Consider the following 20543-nt stretch of genomic DNA (forward strand, 5'->3'; position numbering starts at 1 on the left):
ATTTATCAGCAGTAGCATTCCCAGAAGTGTTAGGTAAAAATCTGTTCAAGTCTTTGTCGGGACTTACGGCCGCCCGCAACAAGAACATACGACGCTCATCAAAGGGTCCAGCGCCATTCCCCTTCTGCCTCCTGCCTCGAACTGCAACTCCCGAAGGCGTCTTCGTTGTTTAATATTTAAGCCAACTCAAGGAGGAGGGAGCTGCTGTTTTTGCAAACGCTAGGAAGAGCATCCTAACGCTGAGCAGATGGGGTATGAGTATGCACCCACGCCCAAATGCCGGTCGTGCAGGAACTACTTAAATATTGAAGATACCAGTGCTTAATAAAGACAGCAAAGTCAAGTCCTGACATTCTCCTGATAGCCAGTACATTTTTTATATCAACAAACAATAGCAAAGAAGAAAATACCGTTGGAAACTATTGACGTTTTCATCATTTCTGTGATATTTGATGTTCAAGGCTTAGCTCTGAGGCAAGAAAGGATGCCCTCAACAAAACCGATACAAAATACTGGGTTTGTACTTGTGAAAAGCCTTTCTGTTCCGTATGTGTGCTGCTTGTTGGACCCTCCCCGGGCGCCTGCCTGCCGCATCCACCAGAGCACCCCGGTATTGAACCAGGTGCTCCCATTTGACCCCGTCTGGTGCTTTTGCAGAGAAATAACTGGGGAAGATTATCCTGGACGCTGAAATGTTAGGGACGCAAAAACTAAAGCCCTTATCAACTCTGAAGGAATAGAAAGATAGACGGGTTTTCATAGAGATCTTTGCTAAGGAAGAAAGGCATCACATTTCTACATCAAAACCTTTGGTTTTGGCACTGAATCCTTCATTACAAGTTGTGTTATGGTGCAGCAGAGATGGTAACTGCCAAGTGGTTTTAATTCCTTTCCTACTTTAATGGATTTTATTGACAACAGTGTCACTACATGAAAGTGGTAACTGGGATAGGCTGAAAATGGGGGGAGTTAACCTTCCACTGGCTCATCTATTTCTACACCCCTTTTTTGGAGTTTATTCTCACAACAGATTAAATCGGCAGGGGAACAGAGAGGTTTTTTATTTAAATATTATTATAGAATTGATCCTACATATCCTATATTGTGTTCCTGGAGAACGCAGAAGGCTAGAGTTAAAAACGCAACCAAGAAGAACCCTACTTGTGACCATCGTACTCAAGTTTAGTTCCTGTAGCATAGCATTTAGACGTTCAAAACATACATGCGAATAACGTTACTAACGGGTGAGACTTGATAAAAATGTGACGCTGCATTTTACAACAGCGTAAAGAAAGTACATCAGGCCCATATTCATGCTGCAGAGTGGAAAGTAGGATAAGGTTCTCCTATTTTGCGCAGCTGTAGAGATGCAGCCATCTCCAAGGGCAGGCGTGAGAGTCAGGCGGACGGTGTAGTGACACACCTGCACGTGTACAGTAACAATGGGCAGACTGATATGGAAAAATTACATTAAAATCAAACTCTAGTATGACTTCATCGGCCTCTGTAATGCAGCCACGAACTATGACCAGTCCTGTGGTTTATGTACAGTAACGGTTTTACAAAAAACAAGTACTGGTTACTCTAAAAGGAGAGGAATTAAAACGAACACGGCACAAAACCTACGAGGACCATAAGGAAAACCAGTTGGTTCTCGTTTTTACCGTACTTGTACCAGGTTAAAATACAGTTAAGGTTCCAGCAAACAGAAGAAATACCTGCCCTGCTGTCTGAGACTTCTTAACGTGACCAGCTTTGAGTCATTTCAGTGAAAAGCACCCTTTTGGTTTGATAATCCACAGGCATATCCCTGTGTTTTGAACATGATGGCATACGTCTTTGCTCTAGTGCATTCATTCTAGCAGAAAACTGTTCCAGCGCGGAGTCCAAGTCCAATTTTGATATTCTCTTCTCTGGGTACCCTAAATTTTGACCATACACTGTTCTACTAATCATCACTTGTCATACATTTTACTTGATGAAACAACAGGTTTTGAGCAATTTTGCAGTAATTTGCCTTTTACCTTCAAGCCACTATTTCAGCTGTTACAGCACAGGGCCTGATGCTGAGCCATCTTTTTTTTGGCTGCTGTTATTATCAGGTTTGTTAAAAAACAAGGGTTGGAAAATGTAAAAATGAACTGCCCGCAAAACGTGGTCTAGTTACCTTGGTAACAAGTAGGTAATGTCAGTCGTTAGAAAACATTTTGGATTGTTCTGCATTAGGTGATAAACTCTAGTATCAGTATACAGGAATTTGCTCGTCATGCTGTCGTTTCGAGGGAGGACCTGTTCCTTTCTAGCTTGGATAGATACTATTTCCTGCATCAACCTGTACTGGGAGTGGGGGGATTCAAGAGTTTCAGATCTTCAAGGTAATACGGACAATACACTTTCTAAACCCGCTGTGTTTCTTGGAGATTTGATCTTTTAACGGATTGTACTGTTCTTGTGAGTGAAGAAAATCTTCGAAGTGTCTGAAAAATTTCACACTTTGAGATTTATCTTCTATGTAACTACATTTTATACTGGCTTAGAGGAAACTTATTCTTTCCTGACCAGTCTGTATGCCAATTTAGTGCAGCTCTGCTTTACAGATGTAATTCCTCATCTATTCACTAAATTCAGTGTTTAGATGATATTCTTGTATTTAGGAAGAATATCTCCCTAAGAAGGGTCAACTCAGCCACACCTCCACACACAATATGGGAAGCATTCTAGGACTCTGAAAAACCCTTGCCTAAAGATTTTGCATCCTGATAAACCCCACTGGGAAACTAACCTTTAAAAGCCTGTCACTAGACTTTTGCATCTTTGGAGCTACCACCTGAATTCAAACCGGCTGCTCTCGGAAGAGGAGAGGCCAGACGCTGTCGTGCCTGCCGTATCTGGTTTGGGTTGAATTCTGCCCGAAAGCTGAGCGGCAGCCGGGCACAGCTATAGCTCAGCAGTTCTCTAGACGGTGGAGATCACTTTCTTTGTGAGCTTTGGCAGGTCACAGCAATTTCCCTCCAGCGCAGAGGCTTCATGTCCTGCCACGTGGTCCTGAGCCTGCAGAACCCTTCCGCCCAAAGCAGAGCAGCCAGTGAAGTGTCACACCCAAAGAGCACAACTTGGCTCTCTTAGAGCCTAACAAGCTGAATGCATTTAAAAACAAGCGCCCTATTACTGGCAAAACGTAGACGAAATTATTTGTGACAAGCCAATAAAATCACGTTGGGTGACAAGATCAAGACTTTTTAAACCAATTTGTTCTAATCCCACAACAACTGGAACAACAGAGTCAGGGAGTGTCAGATGGTATCTTAAAAACTTTGAGAGCTCCACAGAGCTGAATTACTATTCACATTTGCTCTACCGAGGGTTGTTCAAGTAATACTGCTTTTTTCTATTAGTTATTTACCCGCCACATTCACAAACTCTGCTTGTATAAACAAACTAGAAGTTTAGCCTGTAGGATACTTGAACTGGATGCATATTTTGGATTTAAACATCCTTCAATAGGATTTTTACTGGCTGTCACAGCTGAATAGTTATCTAAAAATGAAGACATTCCTGTCCTCCCATTTCTGCCTGCATATGTAGGGCTCAGCTGCAGGCCCTGTGCCCATGCAAATGCAAGGACCACTTTCCATCAGTATCATAGAAAGTGCTCAAGAGAGACAGGAAAGATCTCTTGTATCAACATGACCTTCGGTCCAGCCCCAGGTGAAGGCTGGGCCAAAGGCCAGATCAACTTAACTAACACATTAAATCAACTTTTTTTTTTTTTTTAAACATATACTGAGCTACATTAAAAGCAGAAGCACTTTTTCAAGTGTATAAACAATGATATCCGTACTTGTGCACTGAAAGAGTAACACATACAGCAAAGCGCTACATGCCGAAATCCACGCCGCGAGTGAAGGGACAGATACCCAGCTGCACAGGCTTCACAGGTGCATCTCGAGAATTTAAAAAGAAAAGCGGTGTTGCTGATCCGCCGTCTCTCGATTTCTAGAAGCCCAAGATGTGATTGAAGTGTCCCTGAAATGACAATGTTTCGTGTCACCAAAAATCACTTCATCAAAACCCGACGTCTTTTCCTCAGTATATGTTTTCAAACTTTATTTTAGAAGAAACAGATGGTTCCACCAACTGCCTCATGAATGTTCCCTTTTTTTCCTGAAGGACTAGGGGACGACTAAAAAGTCTGGACACTGGTTCAGTGTAATCTGTATAAGCAGCACGACTCTGTTATGATACTGGTTTTGCACATGAAGTTAAAATATACCCGTACAGAATATAGACAATTTACCATCATACTTGTATCTCTAACACCAGATACCTTATTCCATGTAAGCATTAAATGTTTAAAGTGATTGAGGACAGAACAGAAACTTACTTTCTGGTTGGCAACTTTTAAAATAAACTCAAGTCTGTGTTCATTTATAGCACATTGTATTTCTTTAAAGAATTTATTGACGGTAATACTTTTCCGACAAAAAGCATTATCTCCAGTTATCAGGTAACACAGAAAAATCTCAAGGATGATGGCGGTGTTCTCCCTGCCCCGAAATCCCACCTAGCTTCCTTCTAGTTAACACCACTTCTTCCTTTTCTTCCAAGTCCCTGCCTAAATAGCCAGTAACCCGTTAGTCTGAAGAAAGCTTACAAAAAATGCAACTGAAGCAGTACTCTCTTCTCAAATTGTGGTTTCATGCACTTCTTATTCCTTCTGAAATATGTGGTAGTCCTTAAATGTGGAAAAAGAGGTCTAAAAATTATGAGAGCAAACCTAATAGCGATAAGGCCTTTAAATACCTATTGAAGTTCACAGCACTTACGGTAGTGCCACAGAAATAGCTGTGCTGAGGAAAGCTGCTGTCAGTGAAGTTCCTCACATGGCTGATTAGTTCCATCAATATTAGGATTTCTCGATGCAAAATACAGTCCTGGTAAGGCTGCCCACAACGTGGGTAGTTGTGAAAAACTGTCCCAGCCCAACATGCTCTGGGTTTGACCTGCTCCAGTTTGGATGTTCTCATTTATTTGAATTTCCCTACTGTCAGCAGAATAAAGCTTTGGGCAGGATTTTAACATTGATTATGAAAAAAATTACAACTTTTTTTTTTATCTTGCTGGCTGTAGGCTCCTCCCTTCCCTTCATTTCAGCTGTTCTGAAGGATGTCCATGGTGCATGTTAATCACTCTGACAGTCCCTGATTTCCCTGAAGGGAAATCTTAACTGTGAAGAAAGTTATCGGAGCTCTTGCCGGCTACTAGACGTTATACTCTAGTATAATAAGTGTAAGTTTTTTATTGTTTTGGGAACGAAAATAGTTAACTAATATAATTCTCACAAAAATTATTGAGATATGACTGTATTATCTGCTTTGTTACTGGCCACAAATAACCACTTAACAAATCTGTAGGATCAGTTCACTGCCCACAGGTAGAGCGGTCACAGGTGAGTCGTGCTGTGAGGACCAGGACACTCACACAAGCCAGTCGGTATCAGGGTGAGCTCAGCTCAGCACGGCATGAATTCAGCTACACCGGAACACAAGCCTGGCTGTGTGTCCTGCTGTTCTGTGGCATTACGTCCACACCAGCAGAGTCTCCTGAGAGGAACTGGGAGCCAAAGAGCATCCCTCCTCTCTGCAAGAGCAAGCTATCGGTGCAAAAGCCCTCATATTATTCTTTTATCCAGATTGTTCCGGCCCCATGACTCAAATAATGGAGAAGTGAATATATACACTAACTTCATCATTCCATGACCAGGCGTTTTAGGTTACTCCTTAACCTCTAATTTATATGTGACATTTTGTAATACACGTGGGTAAATTTCCGCCCCCCCCCACAGGATATATCATGGAAATCAGAATCATAGTTTAAATCACCCTGCTTCAAGTAAAGTGTTTTCCATTTCAACTCAACAATATGAGGTGAATTTAGCAAGAAGTCCAGCGAGCAGCTCTACAAGGGCTCCAGATTTTCATTACACTGCCTTGAGTTTCTGTCAAGTAGAAAAATTGTTTAGTTTTGAGATTCCAGTTCCCACTGAGTAAAGTTAGCAGGTTGTTTTCCTTGTTTCTTACATCTGTAGCTGGAAACCATTTAAAAGTGAGTAGAACAGGTCATCCATTATAACTAAACTTCAAGACAGAAATGTCTGTAGAGGAGGTGAATGTTACCCCCTCAATTTATCTGGTTTTTACCTCAAGTTCATGACTAGGCCATAGGAAAGAACCATGTCAGGCTAATCTGATTTAAAATAGAAATGGTGTTATTTGGAATTACAGTATTTGTGGTCAAGTTACATAAAACCAGTCATAATTTTCCAAAATTAAGTGGTATAGAAGAATTTTACACATTCTAATGTTGTCACCGTCATTCTGGAATACAACAAAACTGACTTCCTAATGCGCCAGTTTGGGTTTTAATCCGAAAATGTTGTTTTCTTTTTTGGGCTTTAATCCCTGAGGTGCCCTCCATGCCCCCAGAGCCGGTAACACATCGGCAAGTTCAAACTTGGTAACCCACATACGTGGTCGCAGTGGTTTCTCCGTCCCTGAAGTCAGCCCTGGACCTGGTTTCTACTGTATTTTTAAAGATGAGCAGAAATGAGGTAACGCGATGAACACCTTTCCAGGCACAGCTCCTGACCTACGACAGCAACCTCAGGCTCACATCACTCAACAGAAACTTTGCCATTAATTCTGTCAAATGAAAGGTTTTGCTACAGACCTTCCGCCTGCCTGGAGGAATGCCTGGCATCCCCTCACGCCCCTCCTCGCTTCGGGCTCTCTAAGGAATGCTGTGCCATGGTTCAAAAAGACGCAGGGGATGCAAACAGAAGTCAAGGGTAGCTCCCGTGCATTTAAGAAACTTGCTAAACTTCGGTTAGACAATTTGCATGGAAAATTGAACTGCGGGAACACCACAACCCCTTCGGCTACTGCCAGCCCATTATCTCCTGAGGGAGCTGGCCTTCTCACAGGGGAAAAAGAGAGACGTTAAGATCACCGTTGGCTGTCAGCAGGAGATTCTAGTGCTACCGCTGCAGCATTACGGCATGCTACGCGGTGCCAAATCATTTATTTAGGTAGGCTGTAGTCACAGCTATAAGAAAAATATACGTGTTTTAACCAGCTTACTTTGGACACCGAGGAGCCTACTGGAATCAGCTCACAAGTCAGCACCGCTCAGCTCTCCAAATACTGGCACTGCTTTTCCAGAAAAGTCAAGTGGTCTGTGCCGAGCTCTGGTTGCTACTGGTTCTTTAGCCAGCTTGTTTAAAACCAGCTCTGGTACCTCTACAGTGCAGTATTTTCAGGCCACATCTACTCTTTTGAAAAGAAGTATCCAATTAGAGGAAAAAACAGGAGCTAGAATGGGACTCCTGAATATTTTATTATGATGCAGTAAATCAAGGAAGATCTAAAGATGGGGTAGAGGAAGCCGTATGTTACTGTTTGCTTCAGTTACTTCCTAAACTCTGCTTTTTGGAGTGAATTTGAAGAATGCGCTCACAGGCTCCATATTTTCCAACTGCTGCTGGAAACATATTAGTTTGTGCTCTGCTGGTGTACCTCAGACATGCTAAATCAATCTGCCTTCTTTTATTTACATGCTTTATTCCTGAGAAATGTAATTGTGGTTTTTATTAACTTTATATTTTATGGATCTAATACTTAAGACCAAGTCTATCTTTTATGTCACAGAAAGAAGGTTAATATACTTACAGATTCTCCAGCAATACATCTTGGGCAAGGCTGGGCAGTACCTCTGTTTCCATGGTTTTCAAAAATCTAATGAACAAAAACATATACAAAGCCATCAAATAAGAAAAGGGGGGGGCCCCAATTATTTGCAATTTTATTATGAAACGTATTTTAAATGTGTTCTTCTAAAAAATAGCCCTTGACAGCGTAAACGTACCACTGAATTCTGCTTTGCCTTTGCAGCCCAGGGACCAACATCAGTAGAGATTTTCTGTTTCGACTCCAGCTCCATTGCACACTCAGTGAGGCGAGCATCGGCCTCATTTGGAACGGCTTCTAACGGCTTGCACGCTCGCTTCTGAAAGAACCAAAAGCAATACTTACATGTCTTTGCAAGGCATAGGCCACCGAACACAGCTTTTCGGGAATTTATTGTTTATGGCTGATCAGGATCTTGCATTCGTCTGGAAGAACAGTAAGGCAGTAACGGACTACCAGACACCAGGCCAAAACACCAGTATTTTGTATTTAACATTGCACCTTGTGCTGCACAAACGGGGTGTGCTGGTTTTGGCTGAGAAGGGGTTAATTCTCCTCACCGTGGGGGGCGGCTGCCTTTTCAGCTTCCCGCGCTCTGCCGCGTGGCGGGGGGGGGGGGCTGGGAGGGGCGGGGCCATGGTGGGGGCGGCTGACCCCGACTGGCCAATGGCAGGTTCATTCCATACCACGTGACTCCATGACCAGTATATTGAGGGGGGGCAGTGGCAGCGCGCAGGCGGCGCGGCGTCGGGTCGGCGGGCGGCGAGCGGCTGCGGCGCGTGCGGTTTGTTTCGGCGGTTCGTTCCCCCTCTCCCCTCCCTTCCCCCCTCCCCCGGGGCTTTGCGCCTCTCGTTGTTCTCCTTTACATTGCATTTCTACTGTTGTTTCTTTTAATTTTAATTATTAAACTGTTCTTATCCCAACCCACGAGCGTTGCCCTTCTGATTCTCTCCCCCATCTACCGGTGGGGGAGTGAGCGAGCGGCTGTGTGGGGCTGAGCTGCCGCTAAACCACGACAGTCTTTTTGGTGCCCAACGTGGGGCCCGAGGGTTGGAGATAACAACAGCTGCTGGTCCCAGCACCATGTTGTCCTTTTTGCAGTTGGTGTTAAAAATCGGTGTTGGTTGTTTGAGTCTGCTGTGTTCTGCTGTGATTAGTAATGTTTTGCCTACAAGATTTGTTATACAAACACTCGTTTTCAGCTTTATCTGGTATTTGGGGTTTTTGCTGAAACCGTTACTGTACTTCGGATACCACCTTGTTGAGGCAATTAGCAATTATACCTCCTCCTCTGAGAGATTTTATATGGAGGAAATACAGAATAGTACCTTTGCAACTTTGTTCTATGATGTCTGTGCCTTTGTTACAACAGCATTTTTGTATCTTGAACATCCTTGGGTGGTTAAGGTGCACTTATTGTTAGTTTTTGGGCATGTTGTTTTGGTTTTGACTAAGCAACTTAAGAATATCACCCAGAAATCTGCCCCGAGGCTTGATAGTTACGAGTGGCAGGGCATGTGGGATAGCATGGGCAAATCCCTAGGGCAGTGGGCACCCCCAGTGTTTTGGAGTTTCACCCCCGAACAAGTGCAGAATCCTAAAAAACTAGTAGAATATTTGGAGAAAGTATGTTGTTACGCTGGGAACTCCAGAGAGACACAGATAACTGCAACATGCTGGGGTCTGGCCCATGCATACCGAGCCCTGCTCAACAGTATTCAGTGCCCCCAGGGGGAAGAGAAGGTCTCTGGACTGAAATGCAAAGTGACTGGCACTGTAGGCAATCCAGCCCTGACAACAGGCACTGCAGCCACTCAAACCCCCACAACAAGTACCGGAGCTAGCTCAGAAAATAAACCCGTACCAGTATCAGTTGCCCCCATACACAAGACGAAATATTGGAAGCGGACATCAACTCGTTTAGAACGGGATGATGAAGAACCAGGGCCATCGCGGGGAGAGGAGGGAGAAGTAATAAATGAAATAGAGACCACCCGATCCCTGTCCTTAAGCGAGTTGCGAGATATGCGAAAAGATTATAGCCGTCGTTCAGGTGAGCACATTGTCACCCGGCTGCTCCGATGCTGGGATAATGGGGCCAGTAGCCTGGAACTAGAGGGAAAAGAAGCCAAACAATTGGGATCCCTTTCTGGGGAAGGGGGCGTTGACAAAGCAATTGGAAAAAAACCACAAGCCCTCAGCCTCTGGAGGCGACTCCTGTCTGGAGTGAAGGAAAGGTATCCCTTTAAAGAAGATGTTACATATCGTCCAGGAAAATGGACAACTATGGAGAAAGGCATCCAGTATCTCAGGGAATTAGCTGTGTTTGAGGTGATTTATGGTGACCTGGACAATCAACGGTCATCCAAAGATCCAGATGAAGCCGAGTGCACACGACCCATGTGGCGGAAGTTTGTACGGAGCGCACCATCTTCGCATGCAAACTCATTGGCAGTGATGTCCTGGAAAGATGACGAGACACCAACGGTGGCAGAGGTGATAGATAGACTCCGGGATTACGACACAAATATCTCTTCCTCGCTTGTCTCTGCTGTGGAGAAACTATCCCAAGAGGTCCAGCAACTCAAAGATCTGTCCTACTCCCCACCTCGACAGAGCAGTGTCTCAGCTGTTAGGAATAAGCGTCCTTTGGCTCAAAGAAGGGGATACACACCACGGGCCACCCTATGGTTCTACCTGCGTGACCACGGAGAGGACATGATGAGGTGGGATGGCAAGCCTACTTCGACCCTACAGGCACGAGTACATGAACTGCAAGGAAGAACAGGCACTCAGGGAGGCTCTTCCAGGAAAGCTGCTGCTCCAGTTTCCAGCGAGCAAGTCCCCAGACAGAGGAGTAGAAGCGCAGATTTTATTTCTAAGTGTAATAGAGGGACTCCTGATTCACATTTACAGGAAGTGAGTTGTGACTGCCATGATCAGGACTAGAGGGGCCCTGCCTCCAGCCGGGTGGAGGAAAGGGATAACCGGGCTTACTGGACTGTGTGGATCCGATGGCCTGGCACATCCGACCCACAGGAGTATAAAGCTTTAGTGGACACCGGCGCACAGTGCACCTTAATGCCATCAAACTATATAGGGGCAGAACCCATCAGCATTGCTGGAGTGACAGGGGGATCCCAAGAGCTAACTGTATTGGAGGCCGAAGTGAGCCTAACCGGCAATGAGTGGCAGAAGCACCCCATTGTGACTGGCCCAGAGGCTCCGTGCATCCTTGGCATAGACTACCTCAGGAGAGGGTATTTCAAGGACCCAAAAGGTTACAAGTGGGCTTTTGGTGTAGCTGCCTTGGAGACGGAGGAAACTGAACAGCTGTCTACCTTGCCCGGTCTCTCAAAGGACCCTTCTGTGGTGGGGTTGCTGAAGGTCAAAGAACAACAGGTGTGAATCACCACCACAACAGTGCACCAGCGGCAATATCGCACCAACAGAGACTCTCTGATCCCCATCCATAAACTCATTCACCAACTGAGGAGCCAAGGAGTCATCAGTAAGACCCACTCACCCTTTAACAGTCCCATATGGCCAGTCCGGAAGTCTAATGGAGAGTGGAGACTAACAGTAGACTATCGTGGCCTGAATGAAGTCACTCCACCGTTGAGTGCTGCTGTGCCAGACATGCTAGAACTTCAATACGAACTGGAGTCAAAGGCGGCCAAGTGGTATGCCACAATTGATATTGCTAATGCATTCTTCTCAATCCCTCTGGCAGCAGAGTGCAGGCCACAGTTTGCTTTCACATGGAGGGGCGTCCAGTACATCTGGAATCAACTGCCCCAGGGGTGGAAACACAGTCCTACCATTTGCCATGGACTGATTCAGACTGTACTGGAACAGGGAGAAGCTCCAGAACACCTTCAATACATTGATGACATCATTGTGTGGGGCAACACAGCGGAAGAAGTTTTTGAGAAAGGTGAGAAAATAGTCTAAATCCTTCTGAAAGCTGGTTTTGCCATAAAACAAAGTAAGGTGAAGGGACCTGCACGAGAAATCCAGTTCTTAGGAATCAAATGGCAAGATGGTCGTCGTCAGATTCCAATGGATGTGATCAACAAAATAGCAGCCATGTCTCCACCAACTAGCAAAAAGGAAACACAAGCTTTCTTGGGCGTTGTGGGTTTTTGGAGAATGCATATTCCAAATTACAGTCTGATCGTGAGCCCTCTCTATCAAGTGACCCGGAAAAAGAATGATTTCAAATGGGGCCCTGAGCAACGACAAGCCTTTGAACAGATTAAATGAGAAACAGTCCATGCAGTAGCTCTTGGGCCAGTCCGGGCAGGACAAGATGTAAAAAATGTGCTCTACACTGCAGCCAGGGAGAATGGCCCTACCTGGAGCCTCTGGCAGAAAGCACATGGGGAGACCCGAGGTCAACCCCTAGGGTTTTGGAGTCGGGGATACAGAGGGTCTGAAGCCCGCTATACTCCAACTGAAAAAGAGATATTGGCAGCATATGAAGGGGTTCGAGCTGCTTCAGAAGTGGTTGGTACTGAGGCACAGCTGCTCCTGGCACCCCAACTGCCAGTGCTGGGCTGGATGTTCAGAGGGAACCTCCCCTCTACACACCATGCAACTGATGCTACGTGGAGTAAATGGGTTGCACTGATCACCCAGCGGGCTCGAGTAGGAAACCCCAGTCGCCCAGGAATCTTGGAAGTGATTATGGACTGGCCAGAAGGCAAAGATTTTGGATTATCACCAGAGGAGGAGGTGACACGTGCTGAAGAAGCCCCACTGTATAACAAACTGCCAGAAGATGAGAAGCAATATGCCCTGTTCACTGATGGGTCCTGTCGCCTTGTGGGAAAGCACCGGAGACGGAAGGCTGCTGTATGGAGTCCTACACGACAAGTAGCAGAAACTGCTGAAGGAGAAGGTGAATCGAGCCAGTTTGCAGAGGTAAAGGCCATCCACCTAGCCTTAGACATCGCTGAACGGGAAAAGTGGCCAGTGCTCTATCTCTATACTGACTCCTGGATGGTGGCAAATGCCCTGTGGGGCTGGCTGCAGCAATGGAAGCAAAGCAACTGGCAGCGCAGAGGCAAACCCATCTGGGCTGCCACATTGTGGCAAGATATTGCTGCCCGGGTAGAGAACCTGGTTGTAAAGGTACGGCATGTGGATGCTCACATCCCCAAGAGTCGGGCCACTGAAGAACATCGAAACAACCAGCAGGTAGATCAGGCTGCCAAGATTGAAGTGGCTGAGGTGGATCTGGACTGGCAGCAAAAGGGTGAACTATTTCTAGCTCGGTGGGCCCATGACACCTCAGGCCATCAAGGGAGAGATGCAACATACAGGTGGGCTCGTGATCGAGGGGTGGACTTGACCATGGATATTATTGCACAGGTTATCCACGAATGTGACACGTGCGCTGCAATCAAGCAAGCGAAGCGGGTAAAGCCTCTGTGGTGTGGGGGACGATGGCTGAAATATAAATATGGGGAGGCCTGGCACATTGACTATATCACACTCCCACAGACCCGCCAAGGCAAGCGCCATGTGCTTACAATGGTAGAAACAATGACTGGCTGGCTGGAAACATCTCCTGTCCCCCACGCCGCTGCCCGGAACACTATCCTGGGTCTTGAGAAACAAGTCCTGTGGCGACATGGCACCCCAGAGAGAATTGAGTCAGACAACGGGACTCATTTCCGAAATAGCCTCATAGACACCTGGGCCAAAGAGCACGGCACTGAGTGGGTGTATCACATCCCCTATCACGCACCAGCCTCTGGGAAAATTGAACGGTACAATGGACTGTTAAAAACTACACTGAGAGCAATGGGGGGTGGAACATTCAACCACTGGGATACATATTTAGCAAAAGCCACGTGGTTAGTCAACACGAGGGGATCTGCCAACCGAGCTGGCCCTGCCCAGTCAGAAATCCTACATACTGTGGAAGGGGATAGAGTCCCTGTAGTGCACACAAAAAGTATGCTGGGCAAAACAGTCTGGGTTCTTCCTGCCTCCGGCAAAGGCAAACCCATTCGTGGGATTGCTTTTGCTCGAGGACCTGGGTGCACTTGGTGGGTGATGCGGGAGGATGGAGAAATCCGATGTGTGCCTCAAGGGGATTTGATTTTGGGTGAAAACAGTCAATGAACTGAGTGGCACAATGTGAACTGCTATATAATACTGTGTGTCACCTCTGTGTTGTATCAATGATATCAGAGTACGAGCCTCCCAACCCATGGAAGATCAACTATGAAACAAGCCGTGCAGCAGTGATGGAACGATGACTGACTCGGTATGCAGCAACCCAACGCCACACACCATCTCTCCCACCCAGAAAGACTGATACAACAGATGGAGCCCAGAGTCATGGACTGGGTGAACTCAATGGACATTTTAATGGACATTTTACAGGGAAGGTCCATGAACTAAGGGAATGATGTCTGTGTATTATGTTAAAGGATGGGAAGGGGAGGGGTGGTGGTTGGTATGGTTGCATTGCATCTTATGGGACCTGGGCATGGTGTAAATGATACGGAATAAGGGGTGGAGAATGTGCTGGTTTTGGCTGAGAAGGGCTTAATTCTCCTCACTGTGGGGGTCAGCTACCTTTCCAGCTTCCCGCGCTCTGCCGCGTGGCGGGGGGGGGCTGGGAGGGGCAGGACCGTGGTGGGGGCGGCTGACCCCGACTGGCCAATGGCAGGTTCATTCCATACCATGTGACACCATGACCAGTATATTGAGGGGGGGCAGTGGCAGCGGGGAGGCGGCGGGTCGGCGGGCGGCGAGCGGCTGCGGCGCGTGCGGTTTGTTCCAGCAGTTCGTTCCCCCTCTCCCCTCCCTTCCCCCCTCCCCCGGGGCTTTGCGCCTCTCGTTGTTCTCCTTTACATTGCATTTCTACTGTTGTTTCTTTTAATTTTAATTATTAAACTGTTTTTATCCCAACCCACGAGCGTTACCCTTCTGATTCTCTCCCCCATCTACCAGTGGGGAGCGAGCGAGCGGCTGTGTGGGGCTGAGCTGCCGCTAAACCACGACACGGGGGAATCTGCAGATCTCACTAAATGCCTCTCTGTCCCCGCTTCGTAAACCGGGGATTAAACGCCACTGGGAAAAGAGCACACTTCACCCTCCAGTAGCGTAGAATTTAGGATAGCGTTTATCAAAGGAGCAGGATCAGGGGAAGTTGAGTGAAATGACTAATTACATGGAGGAAACGGAAGGAAAACCCCGAAGCCAAGTCAGACAGCTACAAAGACATATTTTGTAATGATTTTTATATCAGTCTCTGAATACCGTCACCTTTTCACAGCTTTCCACTGCCAGATAACCAATTACCCTCCCGCTCTCGAAGCTCTGCCCCGAGCTGTTACCGAGCCCCGAACGCCACTTGGATGTCCTGCGAATCGAAGGCGCCCCACCTCCGGAGGAAGGGCCGGGCTACCCAGGGACGTCCTCCTCCTGGCCCTTAGCATCCCGACGCAGGAGCAGGGGGCCCCAGAAATACTGCTTTACTGCCCTGTGAGCACCACATTGGGAACTGGTACGGTTAAGATGCAAGTCTGTGGAAGGCACCGACTGGAAAGCCTAAGAATATCTATCATCCTTGGCCTGCACCCGCTGCCCCATGCAACGGGAGGAACCCCTAAATCCCAGGGGCTCCTTGACATTGTAACAGCAAATTAACGGAACAACGGGAAATTTCAGAACCGACACAGATGTTTCGGGGTCTGGCTCTGAATTCCAGAGACATACACATGCTTTTGAAATGTTTTCCTGACGCCTTTCTGAACAAACTTTGTTTAAGGAATAACAATATTTGATGTCTTTCGCATGTGATTCCGCAGGCAGAAGACGTGTTGCCACAGAACTAACAGACTATTGAAGCACGGAAACTAAATTTAAGATTGAATTTGAATGCAAAAATAAAACGGATCAATACCACAGGAGCCTCAGCGGAAAAAGAGTTGAAACGAGAACACGATCAAGGAATACAGGATATTTGGACGGAAAGTAAATCAAAAAGTGAAATATATATTGTACTAAGAAAGTGAATAATAGAATAACAAAAAAGTCTGAGAAGGTCCTCTAAAGATAGACCACCTTCCACTGGGAAAACATTCTCTTCCCTTTGCTGCTGCAGAACTCGTCCTTTATTAAAAGGTACGGCATAGCGGTACAGCAGCGTAGCTAAGCAAGGTGTGTGAGATGAAGGAGGAAAAGGAAAAAATTATTTACGGCAATACATCAGAAGAAATTTGGCTTATTAAAAATAAATTCAAGGTATTGGGGTTTTTTGTGGGGGGGTGAAGATACTCAGCATCAGTGACAGGAACTCAGCACACAGACTAGGTGGCTGACAAACACAGACACCACGGCAATCTATGGAAGCTTCCAGCGGCGGCCGGGGAAGACGTCACCCTCTGGAGTTCTCTCTTAGGAGCGAGGCAATCCATCGATCTGTCCTGCCTGCGCACAGAACACGCCCAGTGCAGGACTCAAAAGCGCCTGCGGTGACCAGGGATCAGCGAGCTCACTATTCAAACGGCAAGACAGGATTTCATCAAAATGACTACTTTTGGTAGGGAACGATCATGCTACGTTCAGCTTGGAAACTGAGTTTAAGACAAGCCACAGCAAATCACATACTGTCCTACAACAGGCAGAAACAGGTCTCTCTGCAGAGAAGATATTCTGTAGCTTTCCTTTCCGGCTGGGAAGTCCTGGAAAAAACACATGCATTTTCACTGATGCTGAAAGGAGAAAGGCCTCACAGATGCTGCTTTTCATAAACAGTGAAACTAAACTGGTGCAAAGATGAGCTACAGCAAAATAACCACCCTAAATGCAACGGGAAACATTTTTAAACAAGACTACCACTTGCCTCTTTTTTTTTTTTTAATTTAGCTGTAAGATTTTAAAGATCTATAAATTTAGTATGTTTATCCCAAGCAACTTCTGTTTTGTTTACCACATTTTTAAAAGCCAGGCTAGCACCCGTCGTGTGTTCCATAAACAGCTGTCCTATAGGTATAAAACAGGTCTGCATCCAGCCCCGCTTTACCTAGTTCAGCTCCACAGGATACCTTTACGGAAGGGACAGTGATGGCCGTGTGTGGGGCCCAGCTCCCTGCTGAAAGAGGTGAGGTGCAGGTGGCTCCGTTTGGGAAAGCAGAAGGAATATGAGGCCCGTGCAGGTCCTTGTTCCAGGAAACCTTGCTTGCAGTCCAGCCCAAACCAGACCACGCCACACGAATAGTTCTAGCCTCGAAAAAGTGTTACTCTTTACTGGCTTCTAAATCCAAATGCGTTAAAACCAGGAGAACATCAACGAGCTCCATCCTAAAGCAAGTTGCTGAAAGACATGCAAATAGCTACGTCAAGGTGTGAAAGGCAATCACATGTACATATCTGTAACGTACAGCAGGAGCTAGCGGGGAGCAGGACAGGCTGTAGAGAACCTTCCCCAGTCACAGAGCCGCTAGCACAGGACACCGCAGGGTAGCAGCATCAAGTAAGAGGATGGATAAGACTTCAAAACAGGTGTCTCCCCAAACCCAGGGACCAGCCTTCATTTAGCAGAGCCGAGTTCAGAGTTTCCATCCCTGAGCGGCTGATCCGGCGATAACATCTCTGCAAGGTCAGCTACAGCGTTCATAACGACTTCGAGCCCCAGTGCTGGCAGGGGCTTAGAATGAAACATGACAGAAACCCAAAGAGGAGAGTGACAAATGTTTGGATATTCGACCTAAAACACGCAAACCTCTGTAACTCGTACAGCTGTGACGCTGTACAAAGTAAAGCACCTCACCTGCGTCGCCGATTTTGACGCCAAAATCGAAAATAGGGAACAGTCGTCAATTATTTGGCTGACAAGCTCCTGCCCCATGGCGAGCGGGTACTAGAAGACAGCGAGCACCGTTCGATTAGCATCACCTCAGCAGTCAGAGGTTAAGCGTAGGTGTTTCAGCTCGCAGCTGCGATCGAGCATGCGGCTGCAGCAGCTCAACTGTTCGCTTAAACCCACTACTCTGTGATGACTCACGCTAAACCTGGACCCTAACAACTGCTCTTACAGAAAAAACCAACCTCCGACGTCGTCTAGGTGACGCCACGTAGGAAGTGTTCTGAACTGCAGTAAGAAAAGTTTGCTTTTAAAACTACCTGGCAGAGCTTGGCTCGTGTATCCTGCCATCTACAGAGGCAGGGACAGCAGTTCTGAGCTGCTCTTTGTCATAGGAGTTTCAGAAGAATTTTACCTGGTCTCCAGACAAGTGGCTCCTTAAGGCCATCCTCAGTGGACAAACTGCAATTCAGGAGCCAGAAGAAAGCTATTATTTGCCTCTCTAACCTCAAAACCGGGAGAAATTCCTTCTTTCCTGTGCAACTTTGTCAGTCACAGTCAGCAAGTCCACCGAGCAGACGTTCCTCTTGCTCTCCGAGGATGGTATTTCGGCCAGTAAAGGAGGTCAGCCCCTAACCACACAAGTTTTTGCTCAAGTCACACGTGAGCAGGGACGATCAAGCAACAGCGAGGCGGAGTGGGACCAGCAGGCTCGGCTTTTCTTGGAGCTCCGGGTAACTTTTGCAAAGACACCAGCCTGGCTGCTGCGAGGAAGAGAGCTGCTTACGAGGGGGCGGATGAGAGACACCTTGTCGGAATGAATCCACCCGGAGAAACGCACGCGCGCGAGCTTAGCTGAACCCGGGAGCGACTCCAGAGGCGCGACGTATCAACGCTAAACACGCCTTGTGAGGCGCAGCCTGCAGCCAGGGCAGATGGGAACGGATCGCATTAGGGATGCCACCGGGTGCAGACGGTATCAGCCATAAACAACAAAAAAAGAAGGTTGTTTAGTGAAATTCTGCTTAAAATTACTAGAGCGTGCGCGGAGCCCCTGCCTCCCGGCAGGCCAGACGCCGACCGCTCGGTGGCCCTTGCAGAGCATTGACTTCGGACCGCGCCTAAGGGGCGCTGCTGCCTCCCTCCGCACCCCGGCACCGGCCCGGGGGCAGCGGCCGCGCCGGAGGCCCCTCACGGAGGGCTGGCCGCGGGGCCCGCCACGCCGTCCGCTCCTGTGGGGAAGGCCGGGCCGAGCCGAGCCGTCCCGAGGCGAGCCGAGCCGTGCCGGGCCGTGCCGAGCCGAGCCGTGCCGTGCCGTGCCGAGCCGTGCCGAGCCGAGCCGAGCCGGGCCGGGCCGGGCGGAGCCAAGCGGAGCCGGGCCAAGCGGAGCCGAACCGCCGCCACCCCCCCCCCGACCCCCCCGGCGCGGACGGGACTCACGCGCTCCGGTTCCTCCGGCTCGTGCGCGCGCAGCGCCCCCCGCCGCCCCCGCGCGAGCAGCGGCAGCGCGGCCATGTCGGGCCCCGGGCTGGGCCTAGAGCCGGGCCTAGGGCCGGGCCCCGCGGCCTGGGCGGGCTCCGCCGCCTGACCCGCCCCGTGGCCGGGCCGGGGCGGTGCGGGAGGCCGGCTCTCAGCCCCACCGCCCGGCCCCGCGGCCCGGGATCGGCACCCCCGGTTCGCTCCGTCAGCCCGCCCGCCGCAGCTCCCGCGGCGCGGAGGCGCCGCCCGGGCTCGCCCGGGGCGATGGGGCGCCGCGATCGGTTCCACCGGTTTGCGGTTTATGAGGTTCCGCAGTTTCTTAAATCGGTAACAAATGAATTCAAAGCGGGGCAGCAATTGCAAGCGGTTTTCACATGCCGGTAACCCCTGTGCTCCCCTCAAATCCTGCGCGGGGCAGGAACCACCCTCAGTGCAAGACAGGCTTTATTTTCCCTTCTGGATTTCTTCAGGTTTCGGTCGCATTAAGGACAAGAAAATACCACCCGAGACCTTTGTGCTCATGTGTGCGACTGTATGTTATTTACAGTGTAATTTCTGTGCCTACAGGCTGTAGGAACGCTGGAACACCCAGGAACAAAACCCACGTGGAAGGATGAGGCTGCACTGGTGTGTGGGCTGGAAAAAAGTAGAATTTTAAAGTTGACGTGGTAAATAGGGGGGAAAAAATGGTACTTCTCAGGGAGGAGTGAAAAGGCTGGCTCTGCCGGTGTGTCGCCTAGAGCAAGCGCCAGGAAACCCACCGCCGAACCTGGTCACGTCTGTCAAGCGCGTGCCCGTAACCTTGCTAGGACAGGAGTAACAGTTCATCTGTTCAGGTAACAGGCTTTTGTCATTGGTGAGTGGAGCTAATTTTGTAATTAGATCTTTCCCAAAGAACTAAACCTCCTTGAGAGTCACAGGGAAGCCGTGTGGAAATTACAGCTAGAAAATGAGCCGTGCCCAGCACCGTGCACATTACGGAAGCCAGGGAATAAGTTCACTTCTCAAATACGACCCACTGTGCTGAGGAACCAGGACTGAGCACAGAACCGACAAGAACCCCTTGGCTCCTACTTCTTTTGCACAACTTGCCCTTCTCTAAAAGAAACATTTAAGTCTTGTGTGATGGTGCACCAAGGAACTCCGTATTAGGGAGCAGCTGCTAATCTGAGCAGCCCTGAGTGCAATGATTTCGACTTTTAGGCTCGGGGACCTAAAATCAGGTACCTCAGTCTACATACTGAGACATTTTGGTACGTGGAGGAGGCTGAGGGGAGACCTTGCTGCCCTCTGCAACTACCTGAGAGGGGCTGTAGTGGGGGGGGTTGGTCTCTGCTCCCAAGTCACTAGTGATAGAATGAGAGGGAACGGCCTCAAGCTGCGTCAGGGGAGGTTTAGACTGGATATGGGGGAAAATGTCTTCCCTGCCAGAGCGGTCAGGAACTGGCACAGGCTGCCCAGAGAGGTGGGGGAGTCACCGTCCCAGAGGT

General features: G+C 48.3%; 1 protein-coding gene across 2 annotated transcripts; it reads right to left on the minus strand.

The window, feature by feature from the left end:
• Window positions 1-3241: 3241 nt before the first annotated feature.
• C12H10orf143 (chromosome 12 C10orf143 homolog) lies at window positions 3242-19254 on the minus strand. 2 transcript variants are annotated; one of them, XM_075107777.1, is made up of 4 exons: window positions 19015-19254; window positions 7924-8064; window positions 7728-7793; window positions 3242-4026 (listed from the first exon to the last, which is right to left on the minus strand). In XM_075107777.1, exons 1-4 carry the CDS (start codon window positions 19087-19089, stop codon window positions 3997-3999), a joined length of 312 nt encoding a protein of 103 aa, XP_074963878.1. In that variant the 5' UTR covers window positions 19090-19254; the 3' UTR covers window positions 3242-3996. The 2 variants fall into 2 exon arrangements, with proteins under 2 accessions (XP_074963878.1, XP_074963877.1); XM_075107776.1 differs by lacking the exon at window positions 3242-4026 and adding an exon at window positions 5833-5998 and having other exon boundaries at window positions 19015-19166.
• Between the last annotated feature and the right edge of the window lie 1289 nt (window positions 19255-20543).

Source organism: Phalacrocorax aristotelis, chromosome 12 (assembly GCF_949628215.1).
Source record: "Phalacrocorax aristotelis chromosome 12, bGulAri2.1, whole genome shotgun sequence".
NCBI classification, from domain to species: domain Eukaryota; kingdom Metazoa; phylum Chordata; class Aves; order Suliformes; family Phalacrocoracidae; genus Phalacrocorax; species Phalacrocorax aristotelis.